This window comes from Chinchilla lanigera, unplaced genomic scaffold, assembly GCF_000276665.1.
Source record: "Chinchilla lanigera isolate Chin_1 unplaced genomic scaffold, ChiLan1.0 scaffold00011, whole genome shotgun sequence".
Lineage (NCBI taxonomy): Eukaryota > Metazoa > Chordata > Mammalia > Rodentia > Chinchillidae > Chinchilla > Chinchilla lanigera.
The window spans coordinates 12140760-12153469 of record NW_004955412.1 but is presented as its reverse complement, the minus strand read 5'-3'; the positions used below and the strand labels follow the sequence as shown (position 1 = coordinate 12153469).

At 35.5% G+C, this 12710-nt stretch overlaps 1 protein-coding gene across 5 annotated transcripts in view; it reads left to right on the top strand.

Annotated features, from left to right (window-relative positions):
- The window catches only part of Rdx (radixin), an 84009-nt gene that overhangs the window by 30975 nt on the left and 40324 nt on the right, over positions 1 to 12710 (top strand). For all 5 annotated transcript variants that reach the window (XM_013511102.1, XM_013511101.1, XM_013511100.1 and 2 more), the window contains 6 exons: positions 3640 to 3735; positions 4735 to 5009; positions 8031 to 8114; positions 8438 to 8584; positions 10912 to 11008; positions 12012 to 12175. In XM_013511102.1, coding sequence (XP_013366556.1) covers positions 3640 to 3735; positions 4735 to 5009; positions 8031 to 8114; positions 8438 to 8584; positions 10912 to 11008; positions 12012 to 12175 — 863 coding nt within the window. The remainder of the gene's footprint in view (positions 1 to 3639; positions 3736 to 4734; positions 5010 to 8030; positions 8115 to 8437; positions 8585 to 10911; positions 11009 to 12011; positions 12176 to 12710) is intronic.

Sequence of the window (12710 nt, the reverse complement as noted above, 5' to 3'; positions counted from 1 at the left end):
TTTTTGGTTTTTCTCCGGTACCGGGAACCGAACTCACGACCTTGCACTTGCCAGGCAGGCGCTTTTGCCGCTGAGCTAAATCCCCAGCCCCTTGATCTTGATAATGAGAAAGTTAACCAGGTGCTACAGTGGTGTATGCCTGTAATCTCAGCACCCTGGCAGGCTGAGGCAGGAACACTGAAAGTTTGACCCCAGCCTGGGCAACTTAGTCAGACTCTTGTAAAATCAAAAAGGGCTGGAGATGTAGCTGAATATTAAAAAAAAAAAAAAAAGAAAAAGAAAGTCTAGCATTACAGCAGTAAATATTAGGGATCTTGGTTTTATTAGGTACCATTCTGTCACATACTGATACATACCTTGTTTGTTTGAGACAGTGTCTTGCTGTGCAGTTCAGGCTGGCCTTGAACCCACTATGGAGCCCAGGCTGGCTTTGAACTCACAATGATCCTCTTGCCTCAGCCTCTCACTGCTGGGATTACAGGTGTACTCTACCATGCCTGGCTGATCCAAATCAGATGAAATAAAAATTTCAAAATTTTGAGAAGTTTTTCAAAAAACCTTGAAAAGTATATTTTTTGGATGATGAAAAGCTTTGTTTTTGTATGTATGTATGTATGAGCAAATTTATAAAGGTAAAACCATAGCAGCTGTTTGCACCATGTCTGTGAACCAATAAACCACTTTCTGTTGGTTCTTCTAGGCTTCCTGGTGCGTGCGTGCGTGTGTGTGTGTGTGTGTGTGTATGTGTGTGTGTGTGAGAGAGAAAAATGCAAATTGAATTAGCATTTATTGTACTGAAAACTCATTAAAGTGTTACATTGTTGAAACATGGCAGTCTGGAATTAATCATCAAGGGAGCTCTTTTGGTATTAGATGTTGAGAAGTAAAGTATTTGCTTTTTAAAATAGAATTATATTCATTTGGATACCAGGGAAGATGAAACCTTATGTATTACATCAAACAGTGACATGTAGTGGTTTAAAATGTGTCGGCTGTGGAGTGGGACTGCCTTTAGTATTCTCAGCTGTACCTGTTTGACATTGGGAGCGTTAATCTCTTTGTCGCATTTTTGTGATTTGTACAATTAGGGTAATGATGACATTGCTCTCTTAAAGGGTTAGTTTTGAAAATTAAATGAGAATCCATGTAAAGTAGCTTTGATAGCTTTTGCTCCTTTATACATAGCTGCATTCATACTGTAAATGATGGTCTAGAGATGATTATTGTTATTTGTTATGGTTTCTTAGTAGTTCTGTAGTCATTGTTCTGTTTCATGACAATTTCCCTTGGCTCAAATGGAGGAATGTAAAAGTAGGTTTTTACCTTTGCTGTAGTGAGTGTGTAGATTAGCTGGCAAATAGACAGGTAAGGCCAGCAGCAGGCTGAGTCCTCTGAAGAGAGTGTGTAGGTACAAGGTTCCACATCAGCAAAGTCCTACTTTTGGTGAAAATGTTACATCGAGGCCAGCTGCAAGGTGTTAGAGGTGCTTGTGTTGAGAGCATAAAGTCCTTTGGTTTGTTCTTCGTTTGTTAGTCTTCTTTACTAACCTCTTCATCCAGCTTCTACTTGTGAGATTAAAAGTATCCATGTGCCTAAAGAATATGCAAGAAAACCTATTAGGGTGCAGGAAATACTGAAATGTTTGTATTTTTTTGGTACTCGGAATTGAACTCAGGACCTCGCGCCTGCTAGGCAGGCACTGTGCCACTGAGCTATCTCCCTGACAGATGTGCATATTTTTATCTTTCCTCTTCCAAATTCTTTTAAAAGGCATGCTTTATAGTATATTAATTAGCACAGTAGTATATACTGTATACTCTATAGTGTATACTGTAGGTCTTATATGTAAATTTACATATATGTGTACAGTAGTTATGTGCCCAGCATTTTTTACTTAAAACAGTATGTGATCAAAAGTTGCTGGTTGTATGTCCTGAAGAAGAAGGGAAAAAGCCAGTGGGGAGATTAAGGCTAATAGGTAAGGTCATAGCTGAGTTCTCTGGCTCCTCCTGTGTTTGTTATGACAGGCTGCTGTTAGTTAAGGTAGGACCTGCACTCTCCTTTCACTTAGCCAGCACTGTGAGTCTCAGGAAGCATGCAGGCAAAAGCTGAGGCCAGCTGCTTGGATTCACTTCAGTCCACTGCTCTTGACCTGTACATTTCCTGTTCCTGCCACTCTGAGCTTAACTGTTCTCTGTGACCCTGCTGGGAAAACCTGTCTTTTGCCAAAGTTAGTATTTGGGGTTGCCTTTTGTTTGTATCAAATTTTTCATTGTTTAATACTGATGAGCTTTTGTATAATTAATGTGAAATTTGTTTTTTGATGAGTTTCTTAGCAGTTCAGTGGTTTTCCCTATTTTTAACATTTTTGTGTGTATCATTTTAGTGAAATTTTTCAGATAAGGGAAAGTAGAGCAAGAGGTTCAATTTGCTATTTTGAAATCAAAAGCCTGCAATATTTTGGGATTAAAAAAAACCAAGAATGTTTATCTTTAAGAGCTGATATTAAATGTTTTATGTAAAGCTTTCTAAATATTGATGAGATCACTTCCCCTGGCTTATTTCCCGCATGTTTTATTTGTCTTTTTTTTTTTTTTTTTTTTTTTTTTTTTTGGTACCGGGAGTTGAACTCATTACCTCAGTTTTGCCAGGCAAGTGCTTATGCCGCTGAGCTGTATCCCTGGCCCCCACATGTTTTAAAATACAGTTTTTCTTGTTTGTTAACAGACACTTCCGTTAAGTGTGGGTATAGTGTGGATATGTATCCTAGCTCCACCATTGTATTTACTCTGCTACTTTTGAATGCTTACCACAGGCTTACAATTTTACAAGAAGAGATGAGCATTAAGACAAATAAAATAGTATCTCTATCCCTAAATGTTACTCATTAAAGAAGAATAAATACACTATAAGTAATAACACAGGTGATGATGATAGGGTAGAATACATGTTTCAACCAGTACAATACTATGTTGGGACCACCAGGGAACAAGTGATTAATTTTATTTGCATGATAGGAGAACTTTATTCACAGAAGCCTTGAGGAATAAAGTATTGAACAGGTGATAAAAGTACAGAAGAAACATTCTAGGCAGAGGGAAAGAAGCATGAGCAAAGAAGTAGAAGGGTGAAATTTATAGCTTGTTCCAAGAACCAGACCTCTTTCTTAGTACCAACGTGATACTATTTGTCTAAATACTATATTTGTAGGGGTAAATTGAAAGAGGCATGTAGGATTATTATAACTTTATATTCACCTGAGTTGTTCATTGTTGATATTATGACAGGAAGTAAGATGATACAAAAATTCAAGTAAGAAGATTAAAGTGACACTACAAAATTGAGTATAGAAAATCTAAATTTAAGTCAGGTGTGGTAGGGTACATGTGTAATCCCAGGACTCTGGGAGACTGAGTCAGAAGGGTCAAAAATTCAGTGCCAACCTGTAACATTATGAGACCCTTTCCAAAGGAAAAAAAAAACTGAATTTAATGTTCATTGAATATGTCAAACTTAGGAAAAAGCCTTTTCTATGGCAAAAGAATATATCTGTGCTTAGGTAGTTTTGTTCTTTTGGTGTATAATGTCTAGTATTAGTTACCTAGTTATAATGTGAGTTTGAACTGTTTTGTTTTCTAGGTGGTGAAAACAGTTGGTTTGCGTGAGGTCTGGTTTTTTGGCCTGCAGTATGTTGATAGCAAAGGTTATTCTACATGGCTTAAACTAAATAAAAAGGTTTGTATCATCAAATTAACTTATATTTGAAGTTATAAATTTGAGCTGGTAAAGTGAAGGGTCTGACAAATTGTGAGCCTTTTATAGCTGTATCTGTTAATCATTACAAGGTGTCAGGTATTTTAAATCATTTAAGCGCCATCAGTTTTCATTTTAGAAAAAGATATGCTCCTTTTTTCTACTTGAAAACTTAGCATATAAAAATCACTGGTTTTAGGCAAGTGTTACAAATGGTGTAACTAAATGCTTGCACCCTAATTTAAACATTTACAGGATAAAGCCGGGCAGGACTGTAATAGTTGGGCAGGACTGTAATCCCAGCTCTCTGGGAGGCTCAGAGGATTTCAAGTTTGAACCCACTCTGGGCAGCTTAGTTGGGCCCTCTCTCAAAATAAAAATTTAAAAAAGGGCCGGGAGATACAGCTCATTGTGAAGGCACTGGATTTAACCCTTGTACAAAAAAAATTCACAGGATAAGCTTCTCAAGAATGTTAAGAGAAGCTTTCCACTATCGCTAAACATGGAATTTTTTTTCCTAACATGAGTATTTGCAGATTTACAGTCTTACGTAGTACTACTTATTGACGTAGAAGTTTTTTTTATTAGTTGAGTTTATTGGTACATTTCAGGTATTATATGTAATGATTACATTTATTATAGGGAATTTGTTCCTGTATATGATATAGCTTGATTCTTTTTCCATTCTCTTACCCTCCCTTTATTTATTTATTTTTTTTTTGGTTTTTCTCTGGTACCGGGAACCGAACTCAAGACCTTGCGCTTGCCAGGCAGGCGCTTTTTACCGCTGAGCTAAATCCCCAGCCCCTTACCCTCCCTTTAACCCATCTTCTTCTTTACAAAAGCTTTGTTTCCATTTTTTTCTCATCTTTTTTTAATTTAGAATCTTTCATTTCACTTCTTTCCTCTAAAAAATGTGATTAGATTCATTTATTGTGAATTTAAGATTTTTGTTAATTATACTTGCAATTATTGTTCCAGGTGACACAGCAAGATGTTAAAAAAGAGAATCCTTTACAGTTCAAGTTTAGAGCTAAATTCTTTCCTGAAGATGTTTCTGAAGAATTAATTCAAGAGATAACCCAAAGACTTTTTTTCTTGCAAGTTAAAGAAGCCATCTTAAACGATGAGATATATTGCCCACCAGAAACTGCAGTTCTTTTGGCTTCCTATGCTGTCCAAGCTAAATACGGAGATTATAATAAGGAGATTCATAAACCAGGCTACCTGGCTAATGATAGACTACTACCCCAGCGGTAAGTAGAACAGGCCTTTAGGTTATATTCTCTGCAAATTTTACACCAGAACTTCATAAATTTAAAAATACGTTTTTTTCCAAGACTTAGGTCTGAGAAAAGTGGATCAGAAAGTATATTTTCTGATCAAGTATATTTTTAAAAATCATGACCTAGCCACTGCGTAGATTTATATGCTCTGTAATTGCCTAATGTTGATTTTTTTTCTCTCTCCTGATTTCTGTAGGATGGGCAGTAAAGAAGGATGTCAGTTGTTGCTTAGTGAGAATTCTGAAACAGGTAGATAGGTGTTTAATAAATGATTGTTTATGTGAGAAAGGGGCTTGGCTTGCTAAATTGTTCAAGCTGGGGTTGAATTTGTGATCTTCCTGCCTTCGCCTCCCAGTGTGCTGGGATATAGACCTGTGCCACAGTACCCAGCTGTTCTTATGTTTTTTGTTTGTTTGTTTGCTTGTTTGTTCGTTTTTTCCTTTTTTGAGACAGGGGCTCACTACGTAGTCTAGGCTTCCCTTGCACTCATGTAGGCCAGGCTGGCCTTGAACTCAGGGTGATCCTCCTGCCTCAGCCTCTCGAGTGCTTGGATTGTAGGTGTGCACCACCATGCCTGGCTGTTCTTTTTTGAAAAGGCTTTTTTCTAACTATGGTTTTCAGTCTGCCAGGCTAGTGCTGTGTTCCAGTCTGCAGTGTTGAGCTACCTCTTCACGTTGTCTTACAATATCACGCCATAGAAAGGGAACTAGGTTTTGGGCACTGATTCTTCCCTTTGGTAGTTAGAAAGCCTTGAATATGTAGCCTAAAGTTTCTGAGCTTCAATAACTAAATGTGCAAAATTAGGATAAATGTTCTGTTCTGCCTGGCATCCAGCTTGTGAATACAATTCACAAACTTGGCTTACAACTTTATAATGTGATACAAATGTTACTTGATATTAGTTGTGTAGTCTAGAAAGTGTACTGTCAAATATATTTTAAAATCTCAGTAGTTAAACTTCGGTATCACACATGCTGCCGATAAGCAAAAGTATATTGAGACCGTTGTTGTAGAACCCAGAACGGTTTTTACTGTTCTTGAAGGCCCCACAACCCATCAGCACTGTTATATTTTGGACCAATCCTCAGCATGACTTTTGGTAAGGACAAACTGTAGAAATTTTCTTCTGGCTTTTTTCCATGGGGCACTTCAAATTAATATTAGAGGAGTGTTACATCATGGAAGCCAAGGTAAAAGAATGTTTTAAGGAGAGAGAATGGTCAGCACTGTCATATAGTACAAAGAGATCAAATATAAGGAAAAGCTAAAGTATTGGCTAGAATTAGAAATTGGTAGTGACATTAGTAAGAAGAGTCTCAATGGACTATTAAAACCGGATCATGGATTGGGGACAGCAAATGACAAATAGAAATTATGGTTAGTGAATGTGGACAGTCCTTAAAAGAACTTTGGTTGTGAAAAGGAAATGAATACTGTAGGGGTGAGAAGGTGGATTTCTAGATTTGTTCCTTCAAAGAGGGGAACATAATACACGTTTATACTTCTCCAGTGCTGCCATTGGCCATATAATGGTGAGCAATTGGCTACCCTAGGTGATGCATCTGAGGCTGATCACATTCTTCTTAATGAGTGGGAGGCAAGACAGCTGGAGTGTGTAGAGACAACTAACAGGAGAAAACATAAATGCAAGGAGAAAATTCCTCTCTCCAAAAGCAAGAGCTTGAGCGTAGATGCATAGAGAAAGCAGGAGTGTGTAATAAAAATGTAATGGTCAGACACCATTAAAAATCCATTTTAAGTTGTGTATAACTTGTCTGGGGAAGATTCCAGCCTTAAGATTCCTTTATACTGCCAAGAAATTCCTGCGTTTTATGCAAAGTTTTTACCAAGTAAAACAACAGTATTTTAATACCACTGCTTTTGCTGTTGATAAAGTAGAATCTAAGTATTCATCACTAAAAGAAAGTGAATAATTATTGTATGACCCAAAGAGAATTAAAAATCATAACCTGTAATGTGTAGAGCAGAATGTGTAAGTATGTTGACTTTCCTGGTATTGTGTTAAATTACTAACAGTAAAAAATAAGAATGGTGGTATTTGTTTACATTTGAGTAATGAACACTGGGAGGACACAGAAGAAACCAGTATGTAATTTAAGGGGTAATTGGACCCAAGAATTGTGGTTTTCTGTCCTTTGATTTTCTGTATTAAAAATGAAAGATCCACGTCAGGTGTGGTAGCGCAGGCCTGTAATCATAGCACTCAGAAGGCTGAGGCAGGAAAATCGCCTTGAGTTCAAGGTTAGCCTGGACTACATAGTGAATTCAAGGCCAGCCACAACTACATAATGAGACCCTATCTTAAAAAACAAAACAGAGAGAGAGAGAGAGAGAGAGAGAGAGAGAGAAAGCCATTTCTTGGGTTCTATTTATTCATTAGAAACATTTGAATTCCTGTAAGCTATCTTTACAACAGCTATAGTTAAAGCTATATTATTTAAAGTAATTCAAATTGTCTAGAAGCTTTTTACTTTGAGATAATTATAGGTTCAAATGCTATTATTTTATATATATGTGTATGTTTTTGAGACAGTGTCTGATTATGTAGTTCAGGGTGGCCTCAAACTCTCTGTGTAGTCCAGGCTGGCCCCAAACTAGTGGCAGTCCTTCTGCCCCTGTCCCCCAGATCCTGGAATCAGAGGTGTGGGCCACCATGCCAGGCTCAGGTGCTACGATAAAAAAGAAAGTGATAGATTCCAAGTATCTTTCTTCCAGATGGCAGTATCTTACATAAGTATAGTTCAGTGTTGTAATTAACGTATCGCCATTGACACAATCTACTCACCTTACTCAGATTTCATCAATTTCACATGTTCTCATTGTGTTTATGTATTTACTTCTGTGCAGTTTTAGCATGTGTATTGAGTCTTATGACAGTCACCACAGCCAAATTAACAAAATGAGTCTAGACTTCTAACAATATTAATTTTGAATCATAAAGGTGTTAACAAATTTTTTTCTCCCTTTTAGTGTTTTGGAACAACACAAACTGACAAAAGAGCAGTGGGAAGAAAGAATACAGAACTGGCATGAAGAACACAGAGGAATGCTAAGGTAGTTAGTTGACTATTTCATGTGTATTTTTTCAAGTTAAAAGTATTTTTATTTATTTAATTTTTTTTATTTTTTGGTTTTTTTCTGGTACCGGGAATTGAACTCACGACCTTAGGCTTGCCAGGCAGGTGCTGTGCCGCTGAGCTAAATCCCCAGCCCCTATTTTTATTTTTTAAGGTTCTGATATTTAGTCTTACATTATCACTCTAGAATCATTTGACTTACATGAATAAATGTAAAAGCACTAAATTTTAATCCAAAGTATTTCTGTACTTTTAAGGTTTAGATACTTAAGTATATTACCTTTACCTTTATTTCGACAGGGAAGATTCAATGATGGAATACTTGAAGATTGCACAAGATCTAGAAATGTATGGTGTCAACTATTTTGAAATAAAAAATAAAAAGGGTACTGAATTGTGGCTAGGTGTTGACGCTTTGGGCCTGAATATCTATGAGCATGACGACAAGTAAGTAAATTAGTTGCGTAGTGAACTAGTCAGTGTTCAGTGGTCTAAATGGTTTTCACATTGTGTTGTTTGTAAAAGTTACTTCTTGTCTCGATTACCCTTAATAGTTTTTTTCCTCACATTGAGATTTATTAACGTCACAGACTGTTAGGTACTGTATTTCCATGTTCTTATTTGCACCTTGCAGTTTCAGGGTTCTGCTTCTCAGTGTACTCATCAAGTAGGATGATACTTTAATTTGAAGTTTATCTTTTGGGAATTATGTTTAGTAAATTAGTTAAAATCTTTTCCCTCTGAGCTGAGGGTATAGTTCATTGGTAGTGGACCACTGGCTTAGTATGTGCGATGCTCTGGGTTTGATCCCCAGCACTGCCAAAATTTTTGAAAAAGATTCCCTCAGTAGGTTAAGAATTACTCCTTACATTTTATTATGCCTAATAAATAGGTTGAAATTGAAGTTAATGTACATAGGAAACCAGAAGCAATGAGAAAATGAAGTTAATAGAGGTGTGTTTATTGCATTTTGGAACACATTTTTTGCACATTTATTGGAATTGTTTTGAATAATTTTGAACATCAGTAGAATATCCCTATGTTAAGCTTGGTGAACAGCATAGCTATATTTTGCATTCGACTGGCTTTTTGTTTTACTTTATTTATATATAAATAAAATCCATCAGTACTTTTTGTATATGTACATATATATGCTAAATAAATACTATTATGTATGTAAAGTATATAAAATGTACCAGATTCTTGCAGCCTTTTTAGAAATAAGTATAATTTTTTTTACATTACCAGACCACAAAAGCAGTCAAGTAAAGCCTTTTCCTAAGGCACGGCAATATTCTTTATTCTGCGTTGGTTCCAGAATTCTAGCTTTCATATACATATATGTAATAAAATATATATTCCAAACCATATGTAATGATTCCAAAAAAGAATTTTACAAATCTTACTCCATTATATTACAGAGCAAGTTAGCATGCTGAATTCAGAAGAAAAGTTTGGAATTCTTTAGTAAAAAAAGGTCATTTCAAGACTAATTTTTTTCTTTTTAACATTTTTGTATTGATTTCCAGGATCATCTCAGACACTTGTTTTAGAATTTTTTTAAAGTAGAATATAAAGGTAGTAAAGTATTGATAATGTTAAAAATATTGTGTTCCCACAGCCTCCTTTTCAAGCAGACTTTGATTTATCTCAGTGGCCACTGTAAGGCAGAATACCACATTGAGTAAATAATGTTTTGCATAGAAAAAATAATTTGCTGTGTGCTATAGGACCTATTTACTTATGCATTAAAAGTAGTGTAAATAGGTAGATGTTCTTGCTTTATCAGAAGCCTGACTGAAAGATGTCTTTTGGCTAGTGTAGCTGTCACAGTTTTCACTCTTGGATTAGGAGATGATGGTAAGGCATTTGACGGATACACAGTGAAATAATAGTCTGAATCAGTAAAATATATGAAAAAGCAGAAACAATTATTTATTATGATCTGATTGCCTGTATCTTTGTGAGTAGCATGGTAAAAGAGGGAGCAACTATAATATAGTCTTAGAGTTTGAGTTCTAGCTCTACCATTTATCTAGCCATTCATATGTGTGAATATTGGAAACTTTTTTTTTTTCTCGTCTTTTTGAGACGGGATTTCACTACATAGCTCAGGCTGGCCTTGAACTCACTTTATAGCTAAGCAGGCCTTGAACTTGCAGGGATACTCCTGCCTTGGCCTCCCAAGTGCTAGGATTACAGGCATGCGCCACCATGCTCAGCCTAAAACTTCTATTGAGATATAATTCATATATTATAAATTAATCCTTTTAAGATGTACTGAAAACACAGCGTCTTTAGTATAGTCATATGTCCAAACCTTTTTTAATTAAATAGAAAAAATAATTCAGTAATTTATGTCCAGCGTCTAGATGAGAAATTACAATGGCATAATGTTTGCTCCTTTCTTAAACATAGTTTAAACCGATAGGGATAGTAGTTTGAGACCAAACAGAATGAAAACTAAGCAGAACTAGTGCTGAGTCACCCCAAGAGGTTCACTTCTGTACCAGTTGCCAGAAGATTTTTTGTAGGTAATTTTAAGAAAATAACTGGGTCATGACACATTTATGAAATATTGGAATGGCCATTATTTTTTCTGTTTATTAGATTTCTTTTGAATGTCAACCCTATATTATGAGTACATTAATACATTTTGAAAATCTAGGATTCTTCTGGGTAGTCATTCAGATAAACTGGTCCCAGAAAGTTACGTATTTTGTCTACGGTTTTCCTGCTTTTAGTTAAAAGGATATACTCTTTGTTTTTTTAAGGTTAACACCAAAAATTGGCTTTCCCTGGAGTGAAATCAGAAATATTTCATTTAATGACAAAAAATTTGTTATAAAGCCAATAGACAAAAAGGCACCTGTAAGTAAAATTTTTTAATCTTTTATGTATTAATTCTTTAAATTTATGCTACTTTCCTACCCTGTTGCTTGAAGAATGGTGTTGACATTTATTGAACTGCTTCTGAGATACTATTCTATAGTTTCCCCTTGATAAAAAATAACAGTTATTGAAACATACAAGATCTTAAAGTTTTTACAAGATACAAAAGCATTTTATTTTAGCTGAGATTCATTTATGAAGTGTGTAGTATTTATTAGGTGAACAATCACCATTTTTAAGAAGCACTTTTAAAATTCTTATATATAGATGGCTTGAATGTAGTGGAAGTAGCCTTATTCTAAATTAACTCTTTATACTTTTGCATTATGAATTTTTTTATTCATTCATTCATGGATGTTTTGAGACAGGATCTGTGTAGTTCAGGTTGGCTTTGAACTAATTATGTAGCCCAGGGTACCCTTAACTTTGAAATTATTTTTCTGCCTCAGCCTCCTGGGTTCTGGGAATACAGGCATATGCCACCATACTTGGCATGAACTTAACATTTTTATAACTTGAAGCCTTGGGTTTTTAAATTTGAATATATAGTTAAAATTTATTTAGTGTCAGATTTACTCTAGTGTTCTTTCTCTGTGGACTGAAATTATAAAAATTTGAAAAGCATTTCTAGGTTAAAAAGCTATGAACAAGGAACAGTTTTGACATTAGTGGCATTTTTAAAGCAAAGATAAACCTCTAAAGTATAGGGAATAGGTATTCACAGTAATTTAGGTGAAGAAAAACAAGTACATAAATATATTAAGCAGATAAGATATTAAGGTCATTACAGAACTGTTGAGGTATGAGGAGGGTGAGAAATTGGTTATATGGAAGGGTGTCATACTGAATTGGAGTTACAAAATTTAATGATTTCTAAACTATATGTGATATTACAGAATTTGTTCCTAATGTTGATATTCAGTAGATTGTTGTGAAAGACATTATCTTTGAAGATTTTAAATTCAGAATATTTCATGTTTAGGATTTTGTTTTTTATGCACCTCGTTTGAGAATCAATAAGAGGATTTTGGCCTTATGCATGGGAAACCATGAACTATACATGAGAAGAAGGAAGCCTGACACCATTGAAGTACAACAGATGAAGGCTCAGGCTCGGGAGGAGAAACACCAGAAGCAGCTGGAAAGGTATGAATGTGTAACCTTTGATTTTTAATTGATAGGAGTGGGCTATCTAAAATATAAGACTGCGGGGGCTGGGGATTTAGCTCAGCAGCAAAGCGCCTGCCTGGCAAGCGCAAGGTCGTGAGTTCAGTTCCCGGTACTGGAGAAAAACCAAAAAAAAAAAGAGTAAAATATAAGACTGCTCAGTTTTATTAAGTGCCTTAATTGTAGGTTTTTACATGCTTTCATGTATTTAAGCTGAAAGTATTATTCCACTATCCTCATTTAAAATGAGTATGTATACTTTTCAAGGTAGAAATCTTTGACAGGTGTTTCCGAGAAAATAGCTTTTCATTATTTCACATGCTTTCTTTTATCATGCTTTTCACTGACGGGCACTATAGTTAGAAAATTTCCAATTTGTTTTGCTTGTGACATACTTAATTTTGCAGGGTATAAATGTGCTGAAAGACATAGAAACAATATTAGTGACACTATAGAACTCACCTGAAAAGGCACTGTGTAAAGTAGGAAAGCAGTAATCCTTGCTAAAGCTACT